Source organism: Alligator mississippiensis, unplaced genomic scaffold (genome assembly GCF_030867095.1).
Source record: "Alligator mississippiensis isolate rAllMis1 unplaced genomic scaffold, rAllMis1 scaffold_21, whole genome shotgun sequence".
In the NCBI taxonomy this organism is placed as follows: domain Eukaryota; kingdom Metazoa; phylum Chordata; order Crocodylia; family Alligatoridae; genus Alligator; species Alligator mississippiensis.
The window spans coordinates 303,020-326,624 of NW_026775376.1; the positions used below are offsets into that span (position 1 = coordinate 303,020).

The following is a 23,605-nucleotide window of genomic DNA, read 5'->3' on the forward strand; positions in this document are numbered from 1 at the left end:
ATCAGGAAAAACTTCTTCACAGTGAGGGTGGCAAAACTTTGAAATGGGTTCCCAAGGGAGGCGGTGCTCTCCCCTACCTTGGGGGTCTTTAAGAGAAGGCTGGATAGGCATCTGGCGGGGGTCATCTGACCCCAGTACTCCTTGCTGCCTAGGCAGGGGGTCGGACTCGATGATCTCGAGGTCCCGTCCGACCCTAGGACTATGAATCTATGAATCTACATCCTTCCCCACCCTGCCTTCCCCGCTGGCCCACCCCGCCAGGCAGGTGGGGGATTTCTGTCAAAGGGAAACTCCCATCTCCCCGACACAGGGCACCTCTTTCGAGACAATGAGGTCTCTCATGAGACACCCAAGTGGCATTGGCACCACTGTCATTGCTAATGGCCACCCACAAGTACATGTATTTATGCAGCGCCTCCATCTGAGGGAACGACTGCCCTGCCCACATGCAGGTCCATGCCAGGGGGCACGTGAGGGGCCGAGCTGGAAAGGGATGTGACCCTGGCGGACAGAGGGGCCGGCCGTGGTGGAGCGCAGCGTGGCGCGTTGCCGCGGCAGCGCTCGTATCATCGCGCCGGCGCCCGGGAGTTCCAGGCAGTTGCCGGCGGCGGCTGGAGCAGTGCTGACGGCCGCCCCGCGTCTGGGCAGGGACAGGTGAGCGGGACGTGGGGATGCTGCCTCTCTCCTGCCCTGCCGCGGCGCACAAGGATCCCAGGGCGGAGGCGTCTTGCCAACCTCGAATATCCGCGTGAGACTTCACTGACACACGGGACCCAGCGCTGTCCTGCTCCTGGGTGCCGGGTCCCAGGGACACCTCACCTGACTCAGTGGCAATGCGTAGGAGGCCTGTTTGCACCCGTGCAGACCCTGGTCGGACGTGCTCGCTGCTTAAGTGTTGGGCAGGGGGGCAGGCGGGAGTGACGGTGCCCCCCCTGCAAGCGGTGGCCGATCACTGGAGCTGCTCCCAGAAGTGGCTGCAGCGATCGGCCGTGGGGGAACTCCCTCCGGGCAGCGATACTGTCTGCAGGGGGGACCCCCACACCCTGTGCTGCGAGACTGGTCGCAGTGGGGCACGTGTCCCCCCGACTAAGGAGGCACCAGTTCCCCATGACCTTACTTGATAACATTTCCACCAACTTCCCAGTCTCATGGGGCCTTGGGGTTTACTGGGACCTCATCTTGCAGTTTTTACTCAGCAAAACACCCCTTACATCCTTACATCAGTTTGAGAAAGGCCTGGACAAGTGGCTGGTCCCCTTTCCTACTCCTTTCTTTGGTTGCTTTTAAAGCCAGGCGAGAGGATCACCAAGCCGTGCTCAGCCTAGGTGGACCCCGCAGAAAGTCTGTTTCCGTTTCCTTGGTCTGCAGGAACCAGGACCGGAGCTTTCCAGGCCTGTTTAAAAAAAAACAGGACAGCCAAGTCTGTGCACCAGGCGAGGAGAACTCCTTAAGCGACAGGGGTCACAGCTCCAAATGATGGAGGTTTTCGTAGAAAATCCTCCTCCGCTTTCCTCCACATTTTCACAACCTCAGCCTCGCCCCTGAGCATGTAGCCTATTTCCATCATCTTGACCCACAGGCGTGTTGCTCACATGAGATCCTTCCTCACTGACCTCACTTCAGGATTCATTTCCCTGTTTAACTCAGGCTCAGGGTGCTTGAGTTTTTCATGCAAACTTGTAAGACTTCATGGCACTTTTGGTTTCTCATAGCGATTGCCTGACAGCGGCTGGAGAAGGACAACAAAGCCAGTCCAGAGGAGGATTTGTCCTAGACATCACTCAGCTGAGAGGGCGAGCAGGTAAGGCTCGGGTAAATGGACAAACCACCCTGAACCTCACATCCTTGTGGAGGTGGCAAGGAAGCGAGGGTCTCTTCTGATTTCAGGCCCAGGTCCTGCAGGTCAGAAACAGGTAAAGACTAATTCTGCATCCACAGAAGACCTGCCTTGAGAGTAACCTTTCCTAGCAGCTCCACATGTAGGAGGCAGGAGCTGGGCATGGTCCAGAGGCAACACTCTGAATTGGACAGGATAAGAAATGTTTGTGTTTTAATCCTGTGTGTGTTTCGTATCTCTGATTCAGACCGGTTTTTCCTCAACTGTGAACCTGAAGCCACCAAATGGTTCCTGATGCAGGGTCTCCTTCAGAGCCAGGATGGATAAGGCATGGTGCACAGCCAGTGTGGACAGGAACACTGGATGTCATTAGAATAAATGTAGCGTGAGATATATTGGTAATGCAGAGCTGGGCAATAGATCCTTTCCTGGGCATTGACAGGGATAAAGACCCCATAGGTAGGAGAAAGGCAGAGAGCAGCAGAGAGGATCCAAACGTCAACCTCAAAGGAGCAGGAGTTCAATCTGGTTTGGAGCGAAGGGCCAACGTGGGCAAGTCAGGGAGTGACAAGTCTCCTGTGAGTGGGGAAGCACTGAGGGAAAGGGCAGAAAAAAGGAGAAGTGCAAATTCTTGGAAGGGAAGGGGCTGTCTACAGGGCTATGGTCAAACCACCCTAGTGATGTGATCCTGTAGTCCCTTTTCACCTAGCGGACCTCACACCCACCGGCTACAGCTGCTAGGAAGCAGCGGAGGCTCCAGAGAAGAGCGTCAGGACCCCTCAGTGCCTGAGCCTCAAGCGGATCACAGCACACCCGGAGGGTCTGTGAGCATCTGCCCAGCAGCGCTCCATCCCCCAGGGCAAGTGAGTGGCCTTCAGCGTGCCCCTGCCAGCTTCACATATTGGCACATTTGGCTGGAGAATCAAAACCTCCACGTAGTGACGCAGCCCCTGGGGCTCTCCAAGGCCACCTGCAGGGTGTTTGGAAAGATCCCCAAGAGCGGACTCTCAACCCCTCCCCAGGCAGCACGAATGGGCTGCGGCAGTGGGAGGGAAGTGCATGTCCAAACCAACCGAAGGTCTTTGTCCCTGACCATGCAGCTCTCAAAGCCTGAGAGCCCTGGGACCAAAGCTGCTAGGATGGGGAGGGAAAAGCTGAGTGAGCTGCCTGTCTCCTGGACAAGAGAGACTGGCCCAGGTGGCCAGGGAGGGCAGACAGGTGGTTAGGGAGATGCTTTGATGTGTGGCTCACGACTGCTCCTGCTCCCTGCCAGGATGGACAGGCTGAGGCAGATGCTGAAGCACAGGACGACCAAGGTGTCCCCAGGGGAGGAGGTCAGCAGCAGGAGGCCTGTGCCAGAGGAGGAGAGCAGCCCAATTGGTGCAGTGGGCACAGTCAAGACCAGGTGGTGGGCATGCCTGCTGTGCTGGAGAAGGAAGCCCGCAGCTCCTGGAACAAAGACCGAGGAGGCAGAGGAGCCCTCTCGGAAAGCAGGGAGGTGGCCCCGGCTCCATCTGGGCAGGCGGGACCCAGCACAGACAGAGCACCAGGCAGGGCTGCCGTGCAGCTCTCCTCCCAGGGCACCCAGCCACCAGGAGCTGTGCCCTGATACCAGGCCAGAGGAGGCGGCCCCCTGCACTGTTATGGAGGGGGACCCAGCTTCCCCGGGGCAGGAGGTCAGCAAGCCCTGCCCGAGCCCCAGCCTCAGCTCCAGCTCCTCCCGGGGAGACCTTGAGAGCTCTGTGGAGTCCGGGAGCAACCCGCCCTATGGCACCACCATGAAAGGTGAGGAGACAGCCTGGGTGCCAAGAATCTGGGGGCAATGCGCTCACTCAGAACAATCCATCCATCCCCGGCATTACGCAGTTGAATCTTAGCCAGGACAAAGGGCCTGAGCCACACATCTCCAGTGATCCCAGTGTCACGGGCACCATTCCCTGCAGTAGGGCACGGTGGGGTTTGGCTTAGGGGGAACCATGGTCAGTGCAGGGGCCGGCACCTGCCCGGGAAGCAGGGACAGTCTGGTCCCTCTTAGTAATGGGGGCACGAGGTTGAAAATGCAGAGTCGATGCACGGGGAGGCTGTGTGATACTTGCTCTGGCACAGGGCCCTAGGCTCCAGAAGGAAGATGAAAGCATCTCTGCGCCCCCTCTGCTCCTTTACACCCTCCAAGCTGCAGCAATAGTCACCCTCTCCCTTTTCATCCTTGTAAAGTGATTCCCTACCGGCAAGGCGAGGAGGTGGAAGAAGAGCAGGAGGGTGAAGACCTGATGCTCCTGGAGGAAGAAGCCCTCACAGACATCATACTGCACCTCCAGGGCCAAGGAAAGGTAGGAAAATCCCCTAAGGGAACTGGCCCCCAGACCACCCTTGACTCCCAACATTCAGCCTTTATGGCAGTCATACCACATGAACCAAGGTCTCCCCAGTGGAGACACTCAGCCCACGGGCTCTGACACATCCACCTGTGTGCGCTGGTCTGACGGCCAGCCTCCCATCACAGAAGCTGCCTCTGCTTCTCACTCTGCTTCCCCAGCAGGAGACCAGTGCAAGGAAAGAGGGGCATCCAAGGGGTCTTAGTCCCACATTTGATTTGGACAGGATGGGAAGGTCCCTTGCCAACCCCCTGTCTTTCCTCCTATCCCGCTCCGGGGGGATGCAGGACAAGGAGCACGGAGAGCGCTTCCTTCTCGGCATCCCCACACTCTGCAGAGCCACCAAGCAGAGGGGAGAGGACACCCTGGAGCCGGAGACCTGCAAAGTGGTCCTGCTACAGAAGATCATGGTGAGCTTGGCCGTGCACTGGGCACTGTGGGGAGTGGGAGGGAGAAGAGACAGGGGCTCCCAAGGCCAGGAAGGCGGGGTGCACACAGGGGAGGGCAGGCATGCCCGGGCCTTGACGAGGGAGCACGGGGAAGGGAAATTCTGGGCTAAAGCCATACAGGACACTGAGCGAATCCTGCATCTGAAGGGCAGCTGAGGTGAGATCAGGGTGTGAGCGGTTGGGTCCAGGGGTAAGTGTGAGAGGGAGTTGGAAGGGGAGGGCTGGCCACGTTGGTTGCGTGGGTGCGAGGGAAATGTGGGAGGGGTCCTGCCATAGCGAGCAGGATCCATCATCTGCCTGTGCCTGGAGTACTGGGTGGTCTCCCCTGCAGGATGGGCCTGTGGCCTGTGGGGCCCTACTCTCACATGGTCCTTTGGGTCTCGCAGGGCCTGATGGAAACAGCGACACAGGATGAAGAGCCAAACTGGACCCTGTGCAATAGTATAGCTGCCATCTGCAGCCTCAGGTACTGGTGTCCCGGCCCAACACTTCCAGCCCCGATATTGGCTCTGGCATTGGTTGGAGTTCCTTGCCCACCCCACCCAAATCACGTGCCCCCAGTGGCTATTGTGCAATTTTGCAATACAGCATGGGCATCTCTTTCTCCTGACTGGAGAGCATTTCCCTTCAGGGGTGTCAGGAGGGCCTTGAAGAGAGAATAGCTGTGGGGGTCTTGCAGGTGGGCAGCAGGGTCACAGGGGCAGTGGGAGAGGGGGCTCTATTGCAGGCCTGATGCTGATGGGCTGGGAGACTTCAGATGGGTCGTAACCACATGTCAGCTCCTCCTTCCACTCTTGCCAACTGGTGCCAACTGCACCACCTCTGTCCAGCCCAGAGCAGTGCCCCCACCAGCCCCACAGAGCTCAGGCTCACACAGGCTCCTCTCTCCTGACAGCGAGCTGGAGCCAGCCCTGGAGCCAGCCATGGAGTCGTGCCTGCTGCAGACCACCCTGAAGATCTGCCTGACGTCCCCAAAACAGAACAGCCTTTATGTCAGGGTCAGTCCTCCTCCCCCTACACAGTCCTGCCCACCAGCCCCTGGCACGTGCAGCCCCAGGCTGCATGGTACTGAGCCTCGGCTATCCTTCCCCTCCAGACCAAACAGCAGAAGCACATGGAGGACCTGGAGGCCTTGCTGAGGAGCCTGTTGGCCACCGCACCCAGCTTGGACAGGCTGCAGTTCCTTTGGGAGGTGAGCACAGTACGGAGGAGCTGGGCTCTGGGGAGGGACAGCCTCAGTGCCCTGTGAGCTGCCCGAGGTTGTCCTCAGGGATGCATCCCTGCCCTGTCAGGAGAGAGACAGGTTTGGCCTGAGGCATCTGTATTGTCTGTACCAGGCCTGGAGAGCTCTTTTCAGAGCCTCGGACCATGCAGCAGATCCTCCAACCTCCAAGATAGGCTCGAGGCAGAGGAAGGGCATGGGCTCGTGGGTACTGCAGGGGCCAGTGGCCATTGACCTTGTTTCTCCCACAGCACCTGACATCCTGGCTGCAGTCTCCCGACACCATAGACAGGGCGAAGGCCATGAGAAGCAGCAGCGCCCTTCTCCGCTTTGCTGTTTCCCTCCTCCCGCAGTTTGAGGTAAGGGGTCCCTGGGCTCAGGGGTGCCTCCTGGGTCTTTTGAGGCTGCCATGTGATCACCATGCTCCAGGCAGTATCACATTTGGTCCTGGGCTTCCTGGAGCAGCAGGGCAGGGAGACCTCCAGGGAACCAGCTCGGGTCCCTTGGCTCCAGGCTGCGATGGGAACAGAGGGCTTTAGTGCTCTGGCTCTAGCTGTTTTGCCCTGACCTATCCTGCGGCATGGGGCAGCAGGAGATGGACAGAGACACCCAGGATGGGAAAGTGTGTGTGTGATGCAAGGTAGGATGCAGATGCATTCCCTTCCCCTCTCCGCCTTGTTAGGACTCGCCCAACATGCCCCAGATGGGTGACACCGCGGCCCAGCTGTGTCTGTCCCTCAGCCACCCAGCAGCAGACATCAGCTGCCAGGCCAGGGAGGGCATCTACCTGCTCGCCCAAATCCTGCTGCACCACAAGGGTAAGGAAGCCCGGCCAGGGTGCAAGACCCCTGTGGAAACAATCCTTCTGTCCACACACTGATCCCAGCTTGGGGACAAGGAGCTTCCCCTGCCAATGTTTGCCCACACCCAAATTAGTGTGCAAATGTACACCAGCCCTTTCACTCCAGAACCCAGTTTGGCCTCCAGCTAGGAAAATCAGCATGTTCAGGGTCTGACCTCGAATGTGGGGAAAGGAAAGATGCTGGGAGAGACATGGTGGGAAAGAGCCCCCGCTGGGCAGGAGCAGTAGCACAGACCACAAGCAAGAGCCTGGGGGTGTTGCCAGGGAAGTAACTTGGAGCAGCACTTGCCTTGACTGGATGCGGGCATTTCTGATATTTAACCCTGCCTAAACCAAGCAGCCAGTCCCAGAGCCCCCAGAACATAAAGGACGCAGGAAACCTAGGGAGCCGGGATCAGCACTTACGACCCAAAACGATGAAACCCTGCCAGGGCCCTGAGCTCGCTGTGCCATGCGGCAGTGTTGGCTCCACTGGGCAGACACCAAACACTGAAGCCACAATGCCAGCTCAGAGTAAGATCTTTCTGTGTGTCCTAGGCCGAGACATGCAGGAGGCAGAGGGGCTTCTCCATCTAAGCCGGGAACAGCAGAGCCAGGTCCAGAGCTACATGGACCTGGCCCGAGTCGGGGAGGTAAGGATGCTCTGCCCAGCCCTGACAAAGCTTAGGGTGTGGGGCTGTGTGTCAATAGTGGCTGTGTCCAGGGTTGTGGAGAAAGGCCTGCTGCTTCTCTGCAGCTCACAAGGTTCCTCCTACTGCCCTGGTGAGGGGCTGGCCTGGACATGGAGCCTGGCTCTGGGATATGCAAACACTTTCTGTCCCCTGGGTTTCAGGTGTTTCAAAAGATCTTATCAGAGGGGCAAAGGAGATCTTTCGTGCAGAGGGCACTTGCGGGGGTGCTGGACATCAACATGTGTGTCAGCCGTGCTGCGCTGATCCTCCTCTATGCCATGCTGGGGGAAGCCGGCTACCTGATCGGGGACAAGGTAAGCAGAGGGTCAGGCTCAGGGAGTGGGTGGAGGGGCACAGGGCTGCTCACCTCTAGGCCCCTTCATCCCATTGACACTTGGTGACCTGTGGAAACAAGTGTGAAAGGAAATGGGAACCCTAGCAAGTGCTTCTGAACAAGGAGTTTGTTCAGCTGTATGCTCAGGATGGCACCAGCCTGTCCCCTGCACAAATACGGCCCCTTCAGCTGCGTATCTCCAGCCAGGACCTACGACAGCATGTACATCTCCATCAGGAGAAACTGCCACTGCCTAGGTTAAGGGCAGGGCCCCTTCATGGCCTCAGGTCACCGCAACTGGACCGGGGCTATGGAGTCATAGAAGAGTAAGCCCCTCAGCCACTCTTCTAGGTCGAACCCTGCTCCAAGAAGGATCGTCCCTGTCTCAAGCAGCCTAAAAGAGTCTGTCTTAGAAGTTGTGCTTGATCCATCTCTTAGAGACGGGGAGGGGCTGGGTAAACTCTGTTGTTTTCTGCTGCTGTGACAACCCTGTGGCTGCCACCTCCCAGAGGCAAAAGAGTCTCTCACTGGCTGTTGTACCTTCACAGGAGGAAGAAATCCCCGCCAGGATCATGAGAAAGCTGCTGGTCATGAAGGGCTTCAAACAGCTGCCCAGAGAGCTGCAGGGCCACAGCCTGCTGACAAGCTCCTCCAGCACCCCCTCCCCTCTGCAGCAGCCCAAGTTCCCTTCTGCAGGTACCGTTCCCTCTCCTCTGCCCCTGCGGATCAGCGACCTGTGGAAAGAAAGATGGAGCCTCACGGCACCAACACAAATCTTCTCCCTTTGGTGTGTGGGGAGTTGTCCCCCCTGTCCCCAAAGACACCTGGCCTGGCATCAGCTCTCCACTGCGCCCCATTCCCTTCTCCTCCTGCCATTGCCAGGGCCCATTTCCTCCCCACCTGCCCGACACACCAGGCAGTGTGTGTTCATCTTCCCATGGATGAATGGGGCTAGAAAACAGATCTCCCTCATCCTAATGACTGCTGAAACAATTTAGGCGTTTGACTATGCCTCAAGCACAGGGCAGCCATACAGCCCATCACCATTAAGTCTTCTGTTTAGAAGACTTAAATTCACCAACGTGCATATCTGATCACCCTTTGCTTTTTCTCCTCCCTTACGGTGACAGCTTCAACCAACAGCGAGGCTGACAGCACCTCCCTGAGCAAATGCACCATCCAGAGCCTCACAGGCAGCAAGACAGCCCCAGAGGGAACCTCCAGCCCGGAACCAGCCACCACGCTAGGGTCATCGACTGATGTGAACACCCCTTGAATCAGTCAGAGCTACCCTTTCCCCAGAGAGACATCTGCCCGGACTTGAGAAGTTACTAGTGGGTGGAGACTTTGGCTTATTCTTCCACCCATTTTGCCCATCAAGGTGTTGGGGGCAAGGAACTGGTGTCATGAATTTCTGACCCCTCAGTTGCGGGATCCAGGTAGCTCTTGCAGTGTGTGTGGCATTTTGCAATCCCAGGCCTCAGGGCTTTTGCCGGTCGCCAGTTGGGGCCAGGAAGGAATTTTTCCCCCCGTTCCCCTTGAAGATCATACTGGCTGTGGGGGTTTTTTCGCCTTCCTCTGAGGCATTGGGGCACAGTGAGATCACAGCGGTGTCAGTTCTCCAAACAGCAGGACTTACTACACCTGGCCAAAACACGAATACTCCTTGGGCACAGGAGAGAGAAAGAAGCAGCAAATGCGGTGTCCTATCCATCATGTTAAATTGTTGTAGCATAATAAAGTAAATATTGTTTTCCTTTTCTGATAACTGTTGATTGCCCTTCTTCTTACTGGACATAACGACTGACCTACTGCCAACAAAGGAACTTCTTGATGCTGCCGATCTTCCTGTTTCTTTTTATAGGCAGTCCTAGCGGCCTTTAGGTTGGCTTGGACTTGGTGAATGGTCTTGAGGAGCTCCAGCACCACAATAACTGGTCAGGAGAAAGGGGCTGTGTGTTAGAAACAGATGAAGCCCATCAGTTACTAAAGAAAAGACAACTGGCTCTCCCATTGAGGCATGTTCCACATTGCTGCATGCTGTTCAGGCAGGACTAATAGTCCTGATAACTCCCAAAGCATCTTAGTTACTGCTTTAGGATCTGGTTTACTCATTCTGATTGCCGTCTGCTTGGGGGTTGGAGGGCAGTGTGCTGTTGAAAGGTGGAGGCAATCATCTAAGAAGTGGTCGCCCTTAGCTGAACATGGGGTGTGCTCTCGGACCCATTACGAGAACTGATATCGTCTTGAAAAGCATGTCATCAAAAGACATGCAGAGCAGAAGGGAGGCTGTAGCCTCTGCAGGTGAGAGCTGGGCTCAGGGTGGGAAGAGGGCAATCTTTGTGAATCGGGCTCTGTGACAGGGCACTAGGGTGTACCTGTCCCATTAAGAGGAAAAGCTGCCTGAGAAGCAGCTTCCAGGTGAGGGGCGGGGGAGGCGCTTTCTGGCGGTGTCTCTGCGCTGGCCGCCTGGCACAGAACTGACCGTCAGGACTCCAGGACTCTACAGTCGTGCCAAGCCTGCCCCGTGAGCCTGCATGGGGCCCCACCACCATGCAGGACCAGACCTCAGTGCTGCGCATGCCAGACCAAGCCCACTGCCCAGCCCTGGCCCAAGCCAGAATCAGGTCCCCACATAAAATGTCCATGCACCAACTGCAGAGAAGCACCTGGGCATTACCATAATCCGAATATGAGTGAACAGTGTGCTCTTGTTGCCAAAAATGCCACTAGCACACCGGTTTGTATTAACAGGAGTGTCCCTTGCAAATCAAAGGAAGTCATTTTTCTGCCCTATTTGGCACTGCTGAGGCCTCACGTGGACTAGTCTCCAGCTTTGGACCCCTGCAACAGGGGCCCTTACCTCTGTTACTGGGTGCAGGGTGAAAGCGGCAGGGAGGCAAACTGCAGAGTTGTAAGCCTGCTAGTAGGGTGCAGACTGCGGGGGCATTCAGCCTGCTCATTAGAAAGGAGCCGTTCCTGTGCCCAGTCCAGGAAGGGGGCCTGGCTACTGGAAGGTGTGGGGCCAAGCAGGGAATTGAAATGGAGCTTCTCAGCTGAGGAGTCAGATCTGAGCCAGGCTGGGCTCAAGGATGGAGCTGTGCAGGGACTGCAAGACAGTGCCCCACACAATGCGTTTGGTTGTTTCTTTGGTGAGTTTTGTTCCTTAGCCGTGAGGTATGGGAGCCCACTGAAGATGCCCAGAGGGAGGGCATGGATTGCACTATTGGACTGTGGGTACCACTGCCCCGGTGTGGGGGAGGGAATAGATTTGAGGGCTCTCAGCCCAGGGTGTTAGAGGCAGGGGATGTGAGCTACCAGGCCCCAGGATTGAGCCTGAGTGCGAGGCAGATAGGCCCCAGAGAGACCAACTCTGTCAGGCAGAAGACTCCCATTATGAGCCAGGCAGAGTAAAGTACCTAAAGGGTCATTCTGGTGGTCTGAGGGCAGCCTCCTGAATTTATAACCACGCCAAGAAGAGTACAGGAGGTGACCCTGATAAGCCAGGGTGAAGACGGGGCGTACTGTGCATCCCAGGGGGGCCACAGCCACCTTCAAAGGTGGGGTCCTGTTACACAACCACCCTTCCAGAAAGATGGGGATACATTAGAACGAGTCCAGTGGAGAGTGACAAAAATGGTTCGAGGTCTGGGAAGCATGACTTAATGAGGACAGGTTGAAAGAAGTAGGGTTATTTAGTCTGGAGAAGAGAAGACTGAAGGGAAGATTTTATAATAGTCTGCAAATACCTGAAGGGAGATTATAAAGAGGATGGAGACAGACTTTTCTCTGAAGCTGTAGGGGACAGGACAAGAAGCAACGACCTCAAACTGCGGCACAGCAAGTTTCGGTTGGAGATTAGGAAGAACTTTCCTGCTGTGAAGGTGGTGAAGTATTTTCCGTTTTCAAGAGTGGCCTAGGCAGATAGCACTTGACTCAGATGGTTTATTCAGGAGTGTGACCCTTCTTTGAGCAGGACACTAGGTTAGATGACCTCCTAAGGTCTCTTCCATCCCTCCTTTTCTATAATCCAATGGCCTCATCAAAAGCAAGTTGGAGACATTTGGCCCTGATAGCACTGCTGCAAGGCACATAGATCATTGGCTCAGTAACCACAAGCAGGAGAAATCATCAGTGAATCAATGTTGGATTGGCAGGAGGTTTTGTGTGATGTTCCACAGGCGTCTGCTCTGGGTCTGGTGCTAGTTAACAAATGTATCAATGATCTGCATACTGGAATAGGTCAAGTCTGCAGATGACATAATGACGTTGCGCACAGAGAAATGTAAGGTGCTACACTTATGGTAAGAATCGTCAACAGCAGAAATACAGAATGGAAATTAACTGTCTGGGTGGGACACTGCTGGGAAGGAGCTAGAGGGCTGGTGGATCACGGCATCAACGCGCGTCAGCCATACAATCTGACTGTGCAAGAGGCTCGATAGTGTACTCACTGCCAGTTATGTCTCACTGAGAGTGTTTGAAGTTCTGGCTTCCACCTTTCAGACAGAAATTGGAGAGGCTGTCAAGGCTCCAGAAGGGAGAGACAAAAATGATCAAGGGGTTGGAAAGTAAGCCCTATGAGGAAAGGCTGAGAGAACTAGACATATTTAGCCTGGACAAAAGTGCTGCTTACAGACTTAAAAAACAAAGATGGCGCATTACTTTAAAGCCCATGTGCCCCTGTGCCAAACCCAGCACATGCGCAGAAGAGACAGCACACTAGTCGGACCCAGCTCGCCCAACTTCTGTACCGCTCCGGTGCTAAAGCAGTGCTGTTTTACCACCTTTAATTAATTCCTGATTGAATCAGAATCAGCTCTAGAGAAAAGTGCCAAAAAACCATAATGAAGCATGCGATCCATACAGGCACTGGGGAGCCAGGTCAAACTAACACTCTGCCTCTTCCAGTAAAGCATGTTTTGCTTTTGTTTCATGTCTGTCAGCAGCCAAGGTGATGTATGTATGCAGACACACACAGATAAATTATAGGCACCAATTTATAAATGACACGAAAAGGAAAACGCATAACTAAGCTAATAATGTCAGCTAACAACCAACAATAAATAACCCAAGGTTCATTCTCACATTCACCAATTTGACTACAATGTACTGTACTTTGCATTGATAACACAGCACTTCAAATGCACAGATGATTTAATACCCTGATGCGCACCTGCATCATTCCTGGGTCAACACGGTTGTGCCCAGAGAGATGAGGAAACAGTACCATGGTCTGCTTCTCTGCTCTGTATCAGGAGTGCTGTCCTGGCACTGCAGGACCTGCCTGAGTGACCAGTGGGGTCACCTAAAACCAGCACCCCAACAAAGCTGACAGACGAGGCATGAAGCCCTGGTGCGCACCCCCACTGGAAAGCCCAATGGGCTGTGTGGTGCCAAAGGGTGCAGGGGCAATGCACATGGTCAGGGTGTCCAGGAGAGTCCCCTGGTGCCACAGAGGCATGGTGTGGGATAGCTCTACCTCTGCCAAAGCCCTACAGTGGCAGGCAGGGGGCAGATGTAGTCTGGCTGCTATGGGCTTGGAGCTCCCCACTCTGCTGCCCTCCCTCTGGAGCCCTTTGCCCAGCCAGCAGGTCCCAGCATGACAGACAGAGTGGGGCAGGGAGGCGCAGTGCCACTGCCAGGAGCCCCATGCCACCATGGAGAGGCAGCCCCTGCCTGCCCAGCAGCAGTGTGGGACACAACTCCGTTCCACCACCTCCACTGCTGCTGCATGGGCAGGGGGTGCCTCACCGGGCAACACGGGGCTCCTGGCGGTGACACCGAGCCTCCCTGCCCTGCTCTGGTCTATCATGCCCTGGGAGGGGGCAGCAAGGTGGGGAGGCAGCTGCCAGCCTGCATCTGTCCCAACCCTACACACAAATCTGGAGGGCACGTGCCCACCATGTCCTCCCCAGCAGCGCATTCAGCAGCAGGGAATCAGCTCCACTGCCACCCCCTGGGGCTCCATCCCGCTCTCACCTGGGCCTGGCGACCACCCCAGCACTGGGCCCCACACACCACCCCGGCTGGGCAGCACCCCCAGCCCTGCCCAACTCCCTCTGACACTATGGGGGCCTCAATTTCTCCCCCTGCGCAAGGCTTACCTGCGGGGAGCTGCAGGAGGTGCTCTCCAGGCTGCCTGGATGCCACATGCACATGTGTTCACACACGTGGCATCCCCTACCTGATGGTCCTCTTCCCACTCCCTCTAGTCTCTCGCAGGCTGGAACTCTGCCAGCCTGCAAGAGGAACCCCACCATTTCCAGCCTTTTTCTTTTTAAAACGAGACAATCTGGGTTTCACCCCATTTTTCCATGGCGAACAGACAACCTGGATCTGTGCTGATGAGGAGGGAGGCTGAGGGAACTGGCCTTATTTAGTCTGCAGAAGAGAAGACTGAGAGGGGCTTTAATAGCAGTCTTATAGGGAAGCTCTCTCCATGCCCATTACATAGCCCAGTCTGTCTGTCCACTGCAAACTCACATGTGTTCCTCCTGCCAATACTGTGAAGCCCCCACCCCTACCCCTTCAGAATAAAAGCCATCATGAGCCACTTTTCCTTTTCTTGGGTGGAAGCAGAACAAGGCTCAAGCCAGACTGGGGGGCAGGGAACCCAGCAATGGGCCAAAGATAGTTCCCACTGCTGCCTACAATAGACCACGCCAGTACAAACCCCTCCCTCCCATTCATATAAATTAACTCTCTCTCTCCTGGGAAAGGAGCGGGTGTAGAAGAGCAGCTCTAAAAATAACACCTCTTGCATTAGAACCTGTCCCCCGCTTCAAAATCCAGCTGGCAACCATGCCCGTGGCCCCGCCCCTGCACAGACTCCTTTGGGTGTGGGTGGATGTGGAGCTGTGAAGGCAGGTCTCCGAGAAGGGATGGGCACGTCCTGGAGGAGCCTCCCCAGAGCAAGGTCACTCCCAAGGCTGGTTAATGATGACCTCACCCAAGGCCTCCAGCACCTCCCGCTTGTAGGCGAAGTCGCTGTTGATCTGGTTGATGGACCGCTCCGTCACCCCCACAGCTGGCAGCTGGTCTCCGTGATCACTCATGTGTTGTGGCTGATGATGAAGACCACTGTGAAGAGGAGGGAGGAGGCAAAGCATGAGCCAGGTGGAAGGCAAAGCAGAGGTCATTTTCATACTGAAGGAGAATGGAAAGACCCCACGTTTTCTGCATCAGCCACTGCCAGGACAGGGCTGGGCAGTGAAGGGCACAACTGGGACCCACCGGCGACCCTGGCAGGAGGGTACTGCTTCTAGTAAACCAACTCTCCCATGGGACCCACAGGCCCACTCCCAGCCTAGTAACCCTTCTGCTTTCCTGCAGCCCTAGACTGGAACCCTGTCCATGCCAGCCTGGATCTGACCCGTGGACCTATTACTACCTTCCTTTGCGCGGCAGATTGGACCCGTAAAGCCACACCAGCCCAGTCTCGTCATCTACCCTTGAATCTGATCCATGGACCCAGTATTCCCCCAAGCCCGTCCTCCTCTGATCAGGCCAGTGGACCCCTCCCACCGTGCTGCTTCCACTTGCCTCCTTGTACTCACTGATAGTATCACCCAAGCCATCAATTGACTCAATGCACAGAATATTTGTGGTTTCATCTGGGGGAAGTGAAAGATCCCAAACTGAACGCAGGAGTCCTGACCCACAGAACTTTCCTCCCACACACACCCACGCCAGGACCCAGGAGTCCTCCCAAACCATGCTCCTCACCATGACATGCTGGATGTCACTCCTTTCCAAGAGCCAGAGCAGGGCACAACCTACAAGTCCTGGTTCTCATGCCTGCTCTGCTCTAACTTGCTGCACCCCCACTTCCTTCCCAGAGCAGGGAACCCATCAGAACCCCATTCCCATCCCCTGAGACTCAGCAGGATGATGACACCAGGTTCCCTGAAGGCCAGCTCGGCAAGCACCACACAGGCTTTCTGCCCCCTTGGGTAGGAAAGAAAAGGGCCCTGAGACAAGTGGGGTGAAAGGAACGTCCAGTCCCTTCTCCTTCCCCAAAATGCCATGATCCAACTTTCCATCCACCTCCCTCTCCTGACAGCAGCTCAATGCCCTGCACCCCCGCCCAGGAGAAGGGCAATGCTACTGGAAGTGTCTGCCCCCTGCCCCATCTTTCCCCTGTGTGGCCAAACCCACACCCCTCCCAGGGGCACAGTTCCAGCCTCTCCCTGACTTCTTCCTCAGTGGCCAGCCCTGACTGGTGGATTCCCAGCCTGTCTTCCCCTTTGCCTCAACCCTCACCTCCCGATCAGCGCCCTGCACCCTCAGGCCCTAGCTCCTCCACGCTCACCCTGTACCCCCTGCCTGGAAGACCCAGCTCCATACCTGACAATTTGCAGATCTGGAGGATGTGGGCATGGCTCTTAAGACCGAAGCACCCGAGGCACTTCCGAGCATCCTGGTAGAGCAGGTTGAAGTTGCACTGCAAGTACTAGGTGGCCATCTCCTGCACAGAGCTGGTCAGCGTACTGCTGGTTGGAGAACCCGGGTTTCTGCCAGGGCAGAAGGGGTGGAGTCACCACCTGTTGCTCCTCTCAGCCCTGTCCAGGCCTCTTGTGTCCCTGCAGTGGCCTGGGGTTTGTGGCGCGAGCGCGTGGGGGGCGGGCGGCAGGTGCAGGTGGCGCACCCCGTGCTCTTCCTCTGCTACGAGGACCTCAAGGATGTCTGTGGCTGTGAGCTTCCCCCTGCAGTGCCCTGAGGCTGTGAGCTTCCCCTCAAAAGTGTCCCAGGGCTGCGAGTTTCCCCCAGCAGTGCCCTGAACTGGGGGAGAGGGGGGCAGGGAGGAAGGGAGGGTCTGGTTTCCTGCTGCGATCTTGGTAGTCCCCTAGGTGGGCACCCTGCAAAGTTCCCCAGAGCTGTGAGCTTCCCTGAACTGGAGGGGGAGGCGGGTCCCAGGGGAGAGTCTTGTCTCCTGCTGGGACCTTGGTGGTCCCCTGCCAGTGCCCCGCACTCCCGACTCACAGCCCCTGCCCCCCAACCCTGCTGGTGCCCCCCACTCCCCATCCACCCTGCCTGTTGGGGCTCGGATACAAATTTAATAAGATTTAATAAAAATGAGCCCCCGACACCAGAGCGGCGCGGTGCGGGCAGCAGCCGCGGGCCCCAGGGCAGCCCCTCCCGCGGGCGGGGCGGGGCGGGGGAGAGGCCGGTGCCCACAGCCGGGAGCCGGGCCGGGCCGGGCCGGGCCGGCGGGCACGACTGGAGCCGCCGCACGTCCCTGCTCGGCGCCGGGCGCAGGTTTGCTCCCCAGGAGCCGCCGGGCAGACGCGCGGGCAGCAGGCGGCGAAGGGCTCTCGGGGCGCGGGGGCGGGCAGGGGCAGGTTGCCGCCGGCGGGGAGGGGCGAAGGACGCGGGCAGGCACGGGGCTTTGGCTCAGTCCGGCTTGCGTTAGACTCAGTAATACACGTTTCATGGGACCCACAATAAAAGTTGGTCAACTAGAAGTTAGCAGCGTGACCCAAAGCCCCTTGTCTGCACCAGAGCCAAGCGCTGGACCCCCGCCCTGGGCGTCCATGTTCTTACCTACGCGGGACAGTTTTAAGAAAACGCCTTCCAGTTTGGTCATTGTTTTTGCAGTCATCCTTGTGAAAAGAAGAAAAAATATCGTGGGCATCCCAGTGTAGAAAAGGTTTCAATGAGCAGAGATGATTTTTTCAAGCTTTACTGTTGTTGGCAGATGATGATTTTTTCAAGCTTTGCCGACCTGTTGTTCGGTAGATGTAACAAAACATAGTTGACTGTCGAAACTCTGCCCCCATCAGTCTCGGTAATGGGGCAATTGAAATGTTATGAGAACCAGGGGATATTTCCGCCCCGCTAAACTTGCTTTACTGCAGATTTGGTCTGAAATCCCGCAGGAGGCAGGGCTCTTCTGTTCAGGTACCTAGGAGAGGGCGTCAAAACCTTTCCTTAATATTCATGGTCCTTGTTGCTAACTCATGCCGACTTGGGAACTCGGATAGCTCCAAAAGGAATGGCAAGGATGTGGGAAAGTGTCTGTCTTTCCCCGAGAGAGCAGGGACAGAAGGGGTCGTGGGGAAAATCCAAGAAATATTCAAGTTTGGAGAGGTGTCAGCTGAGACTTACATTCACGTTTGACTTTTCAGTAAAGTCACAAGGCAGGTGGCAAATTTGGATATGAAGCACTTGTTTTCATTACAGAGTTCACTCAGGGTAGATTTCAAAGATTGCCCTTGACTCCCGCACCCAAAAACTCCTAGGTGGAAGGAAGGCGTGTTTCCAGCTTGGGCTGGCTGATCCATCGAGGGATATCGGCGACACTTCTCACTAGCACAGGTCAGCGGTTGCTGAGAGAATCACTCTGTGCGTCTCAGATGCATTTCAATGTTATTTGTGCCCTGGCCACTTTCTCTCCAGTTAGGTGAACTCGGGAGCTGCTATCTTACTTAGATGAACTCTGTAGGGAAGACATAGCTAAGGGTTTGTCTGTAATGCAGGCTAAGAAGTAGGTCGGTAATCTGGAGTTTACCAACCCTTGATTTCCTACCCGTTGCTGTGCATTATCAATGCCAGCATGCTGCTGTTAGGGCCTGCTGTACGTGTCCGAGACAAGCCCTACAGCTATGTGGGGTCCTATCCCACGAATCAGAGCCCCGCGATTCAACGCTTGGAGTGGGGCAACTTGTCCGTTTTGCTCCTGGAGCTGCGGAGGGAAATGGACTACAACAGCCGTTTCCTTGCTGTAACCAGTGAATAAGCTGCATGCTGCTCTGTGCCAAAAATGGGATATTGCCCTCTGCCATTACCAAGACCGAAAGCTGCTACTTTTTATGCAGGTAGTGTTTTCTTCTTTATGTCTGCCCAAGTTCCTCCGAAGAGAGGATGGCAAGGAGTTCAGAGGCGATTTGGGGATCCACTGGAGATGGAGGCAGAGGGTGCAGACAGACGTTACAATGGAAACATGTTCAAGTGAAGCACACTTGGATCCGTTTCCTGCAGGAAACTTCAGCCAGGGGCCCCTGTGCCGTCCTGTCTGCCTGGAGGGTGTCTGAAAACCCTGCAGCCTGCTCTGCTGCTCAACAGGGAGCGGTAGAGCTCACCCCCACTTCCAGGATGGAGAACTGGGGGGAAGTGGGGAGCAGACAGATAAGCAGGAGGGGTTGAGGGTCCGTAGCCCCATCATGAATGTGAGAATGAACCTTGGGTTATGTATTGTTGGTTGTTAGCCGACATTATTAGCTTAGTTATGCATTTTCCGTTTCGTGTCATTTATAAATTCATGCCTATAATTTATCTGTGTGTGTCTGCATACACTTGTGTGTGTGTATAGTATTAAGTACTATATCTAGTTTGAATAAACACACACACACACACACACACACACGTGTTAAAGTTTGTACATGTATATATCAGTTTGAACCGTGTCTTGCACTGCAGGAGGGGACCTCCAGGCACTCTACTCCTCAGCTGGTACTATTTCTTTGGTGGGCTGGTAGAAAGGCTGAAGCCATTGGCACCCCAGTGATCTGACATCGTCAGCAGGACGCCCCTAGCATGGTGGACCAGGGTGGACCGGGCTCCCAAGGGAGGTGGTGCTCTCCCCTACCCTGGGGGTCTTCAAGAGGAGGCTAGATGAGTATCTAGCTGGGGTCATCTAGACCCAGCACTCTTTCCTGCTTATGCAGGGGGTCGGACTCAATGATCTATTGAGGTCCCTTCCGACCCTAACATCTATGAATCTATGAATCTATGAACCACCTCCCTTGGGAGCCCATTCCAGACCCCGGCCACTCGAACTGTGAAGAATTTCTTCCTAATGTCCAATCTAAATCTGCTCTCTGCTAGCTTGTGGCCATTGTTTCTTGTAACCCCCGGGGGCACCTTGGTGAATAAATACTCACCAATTCCCTTCTGTGCCCCCGTGATGAACTTAAAGGCAGCCACAAGGTCGCCTCTCAACCTTCTCTTGCGGAGGCTGAAAAGGTCCAGTTTCTCTAGTCTCTCCTCGTAGGGCTTGGTCTGCAGGCCCTTGACCATACGGGTTGCCCTTCTCTGGACCCTCTCCAGGTTATCCGCATCCTTCTTGAAGTGTGGCGCCCAGAATTGCACGCAGTACTCCAACTGCGGTCTGACCAGCACCCTATAGAGGGGAAGTATCACCTCCTTGGACCTATTCATCATGCATCTGCTGATGCACGATAAAGTGCCATTGGCTTTTCTGATGGCTTCGTCACACTGCCGGTTCATGTTCATCTTGGAGTCCACTAGGACTCCAAGATCCCTTTCCACCTCTGTGCCACCCAGCAGGTCATTCCCTAGGCTGTAGGTTTGCTGGACATTTTTCCTCCCTAGGTGCAGCACCTTGCACTTCTCCTTGTTGAACTGCATCCTGTTGTTTTCTGCCCACTTGTCCAACCTGTCCAGGTCTGCCTGCAGCTGTTCCCTGCCCTCCGGCATGTCCACATCTCCCCATAGCTTTGTGTCATCTGCAAACTTGGACAGAGTACATTTCACTCCCTCATCCAAGTCACTGATGAAGACATTAAAGAGTATTGGTCCAAGGACCGAGCCCTGCGGGACCCCACTGCCCACACCCTTCCAGGTCAAAACCGACCCATCTACCACGAAAACCGACCCATCTACCACGATGGCCAGTTCTGTTCCATCTGGAAGATAAGAAGTTTTGTTAATGATCTGGAAGATGGGACGGATTGCATCCTCAGAAAATTCACGGATGATACCAAGCTGGGGGGTGGAGTAGATATGCTGGAGGGTAGGGGGCACATGCCCCGCCGACTAAGGTGGCACCAGTCGCCCATGGCCTGGGGGTTACAGTGGACAGGAAGCTGGATATGAGTCAGCAGTGTGCCCTTGTTGCCAAGAGGGCTAACAGCATACTGGACTGCATTAGTAGGAGCAATGCCAGGACATCCAAAGAAGTGGTTATTTTGCTCCATTCTGCACTGCTGAGGCCACATCTGCAGTACTGTGTCCACTTTTGGGCCCCCCACTACAGGAAGCATGTGGACAAGTTGGAGACAGTCAAATGGATGGCAACAGAAATGGTTTGGGGGCTGAGGTACATGACTTCTGTGGAGCGGCTGAGGGAACGGGGCTTACCTAGTCTGGACAAGAGAAGACTCAGGGGGGATTTAATAGCAGCCTTCAACTACCTGAAGCGGGGTTCAAAAGAGGATGGAGCTAGACTCTTCTCAGCGGTGGCAGGTGACAGAACAAGGACCAATGCTTTCAAGTTGCAGGAAAGGTGGTTTGGGCTGGATAGGAGAAAAAACCTTCTCACTAGGGCGCTTGTCCACATAGCGCTTTTCCAACAGCAGTGTGACAAAAATCGCCATTTTGCTAGTTTAATCGTGTCTGAAGGTAGACGTTCTGACTTCGTTTTATTGTGTTAGTCATTTTTTATCATGGTAAATTAAACCACCTCTGACATGTTTTATTTTAGCGTGAGAAATTGTGCCAACAGGATTATTTTTATCGTAATAGGTTTTAAATGTGTCAGAGATACAGGCAAAAATGGCATTTTCCCTGCTCTGCCACGATTTGTCCACCAGGTGGCACTTGGATTCACTGAGAAATCCATGCAATCTCTGTTGCAAACTGGCCATTACACCCTGGTGGAAAGGACCAATTGTTAGGGATCAGGCACTGCAAGAATCAGGTTAACTAACATTATTTTTTGTTGGACTGGGTTTTTGTTTGTAGCCATGCTGGTCTAGGCCTGTCTCCCAGGGTTTTAAATTTGGTGCGGTTTTTGTCTTCCATCAGGGAGACAAAATGGTGTCAAGTTTAAAACCAGAGCCGGGATTGCAGCGCAGCGCCACGCATCTGGGTCGGGAGATCAGGTCCGGAGCGCAGGGCACTGGCAGGTCGGGGCTGGACAAGGACTGTGGGTCAGGAGTGCGAGGCACCAGCGGCGGGGATGGGGCTGTGGGTCAGGATTGAGGGACACCATTTTTCTTGCTTTTTTTCTAGCCGAAACAAAGTGCTCTCTCTAGCTGGTGCAAAAAAAAAAAAAAAAAAAGCAGACACCTGGTAAGACACCATCCACCTGTGATAGGCAGGAAATTGGGCTGCTTGCAAACTAGAGGGGGAAGGTCAGAAGGTTTTAAATTTGGCATGGTTTTGTCTTTCAGCAAGAAGACAAAATATGATGCTGGGATTGCAGCGCAGCTCCACGCGAGGGGGCTGGGAGCAGGTCTGGAGTGTGGAGCACCGGGAGGGCTGGGGAGCGCCGGCGGTCAGGACCACCAAGGTCCCAGCAGAAGAGCCTCACCCCGCCGCCTCTCCCCTCAGGGCACTGCTGGGGAAGCTCACGGCTTCAGGGCACCGCAAGGGGTAGCTCGCAGCTACTGACCTCCTTGAGATCCTCGTAGCAGAGGAAGAGTACAGGGTGTGCTGCCCGCACCCGCCACTAGCTACCCATGGGCTTGTGCTAAAACCCCCAAGCCGCTGCAGGGAGAGGAGAGTTAGGTCCTCTCTGTCGGGCCTGGGGGCTGCCATAATTTCATCAGGGGAGGGCAGCAGGGAATAGGAGATGCTCTATTTACTAGGGCACCTCCTGGAGTAACTAGGAACAACGGCCACAAATTGATGGAGAGCAGATTTAGGTTAGACTTCAGGAAGAACTTCTTTACAGTAAGGGTTGCCAGAATCTGGAATGGGCTGCCAAGGGAGGTGGTGCTCTCCCCTACCCTGGGGGTCTTCAAGAGGAGACTGGACAAGCACCTAGCTGGGGTCGTCTGACACCAGCGCTCTGTCTTGCCCAGAGCAGCGGGTCGGACTTGCTGTCCTACTGAGGTCCCTTCTGACCCTAATGTCTATGAATCTATAATCATTAAAACATGCCCTTCAGCTAATATTTACAGGTGTCTGTATAGCAATCAGGATCATTATTTTATGAACGTGTTATTCTGTCAGTATACGAAACTTTGGGAAAGCTCGGGGGCTGAAGTTGTGTCTACACTGCTTGACGCAAAACGCAGCTGTGGGCAAAAGGAAACGATTCCAGAGCAGAGTTGCTCCCTGGATGTTTTTAATGAACTCTTCAGACTAAAAGTGCTTTTGAATACACTTTTAGTGCTCTGTAGCATGTCTACATGATACCATACTATAGTACTGTCACCCTGGTCCACCATGCTAGGGGCGTCCTGCTGACGATGTCAGATCACTGGGGTGCCAATGGCTTCAGCCTTTCTACCAGCCCACCAAAGAAATAGTACCAGCTGAGGAGTAGAGTGCCTGGAGGTCCCCTCCTGCAGTGCAAGACACGGTTCAAACTGATATATACATGTACAAACTTTAACACGTGTGTGTGTGTGTGTGTGTGTGTGTTTATTCAAACTAGATATAGTACTTAATACTATACACACACACAAGTGTATGCAGACACACACAGATAAATTATAGGCATGAATTTATAAATGACACGAAACGGAAAATGCATAACTAAGCTAATAATGTCGGCTAACAACCAACAATACATAACCCAAGGTTCATTCTCACATTCATGATGGGGCTACGGACCCTCAACCCCTCCTGCTTATCTGTCTGCTCCCCACTTCCCCCCAGTTCTCCATCCTGGAAGTGGGGGTGAGCTCTACCGCTCCCTGTTGAGCAGCAGAGCAGGCTGCAGGGTTTTCAGACACCCTCCAGGCAGACAGGACGGCACAGGGGCCCCTGGCTGAAGTTTCCTGCAGGAAACGGATCCAAGTGTGCTTCACTTGAACATGTTTCCATTGTAACGTCTGTCTGCACCCTCTGCCTCCATCTCCAGTGGATCCCCAAATCGCCTCTGAACTCCTTGCCATCCTCTCTTCGGAGGAACTTGGGCAGACATAAAGAAGAAAACAC

General features: G+C 55.0%; 1 protein-coding gene across 3 annotated transcripts; it reads left to right on the plus strand.

Moving 5' to 3' along the window:
* The first annotated feature begins 560 nt into the window (after positions 1-560).
* LOC132247310 (uncharacterized) lies at positions 561-9,518 on the plus strand. Of its 3 annotated transcripts, none has more exons than XM_059720170.1 (15): positions 561-654; positions 1,713-2,415; positions 2,532-2,700; positions 3,111-3,622; positions 4,052-4,167; positions 4,500-4,622; positions 5,048-5,127; positions 5,557-5,659; positions 5,758-5,853; positions 6,135-6,242; positions 6,566-6,701; positions 7,283-7,377; positions 7,578-7,730; positions 8,299-8,446; positions 8,881-9,518. In XM_059720170.1, exons 4-15 carry the CDS (start codon positions 3,112-3,114, stop codon positions 9,024-9,026), a joined length of 1,815 nt encoding a protein of 604 aa, XP_059576153.1. In that variant the 5' UTR covers positions 561-654; positions 1,713-2,415; positions 2,532-2,700; position 3,111; the 3' UTR covers positions 9,027-9,518. The 3 variants fall into 3 exon arrangements, with proteins under 3 accessions (XP_059576153.1, XP_059576155.1, XP_059576152.1); XM_059720172.1 differs by having other exon boundaries at positions 1,713-1,801; XM_059720169.1 differs by having other exon boundaries at positions 1,713-2,700.
* Positions 9,519-23,605: the final 14,087 nt, after the last annotated feature.

Excerpts from the sequence above, each read along its gene's own strand:
- LOC132247310 (XM_059720169.1), top strand. The coding sequence starts at position 3,112 with ATGGACAGGCTGAGGCAGATGCTGAAGCACAGGACGACCAAGGTGTCC. Across the intron at positions 5,854-6,134 it reads GGCTGCAGTTCCTTTGGGAG|CACCTGACATCCTGGCTGCA; the intron begins GTGAGCACAGTA and ends TTTCTCCCACAG. Across the intron at positions 7,731-8,298 it reads GCTACCTGATCGGGGACAAG|GAGGAAGAAATCCCCGCCAG; the intron begins GTAAGCAGAGGG and ends GTACCTTCACAG.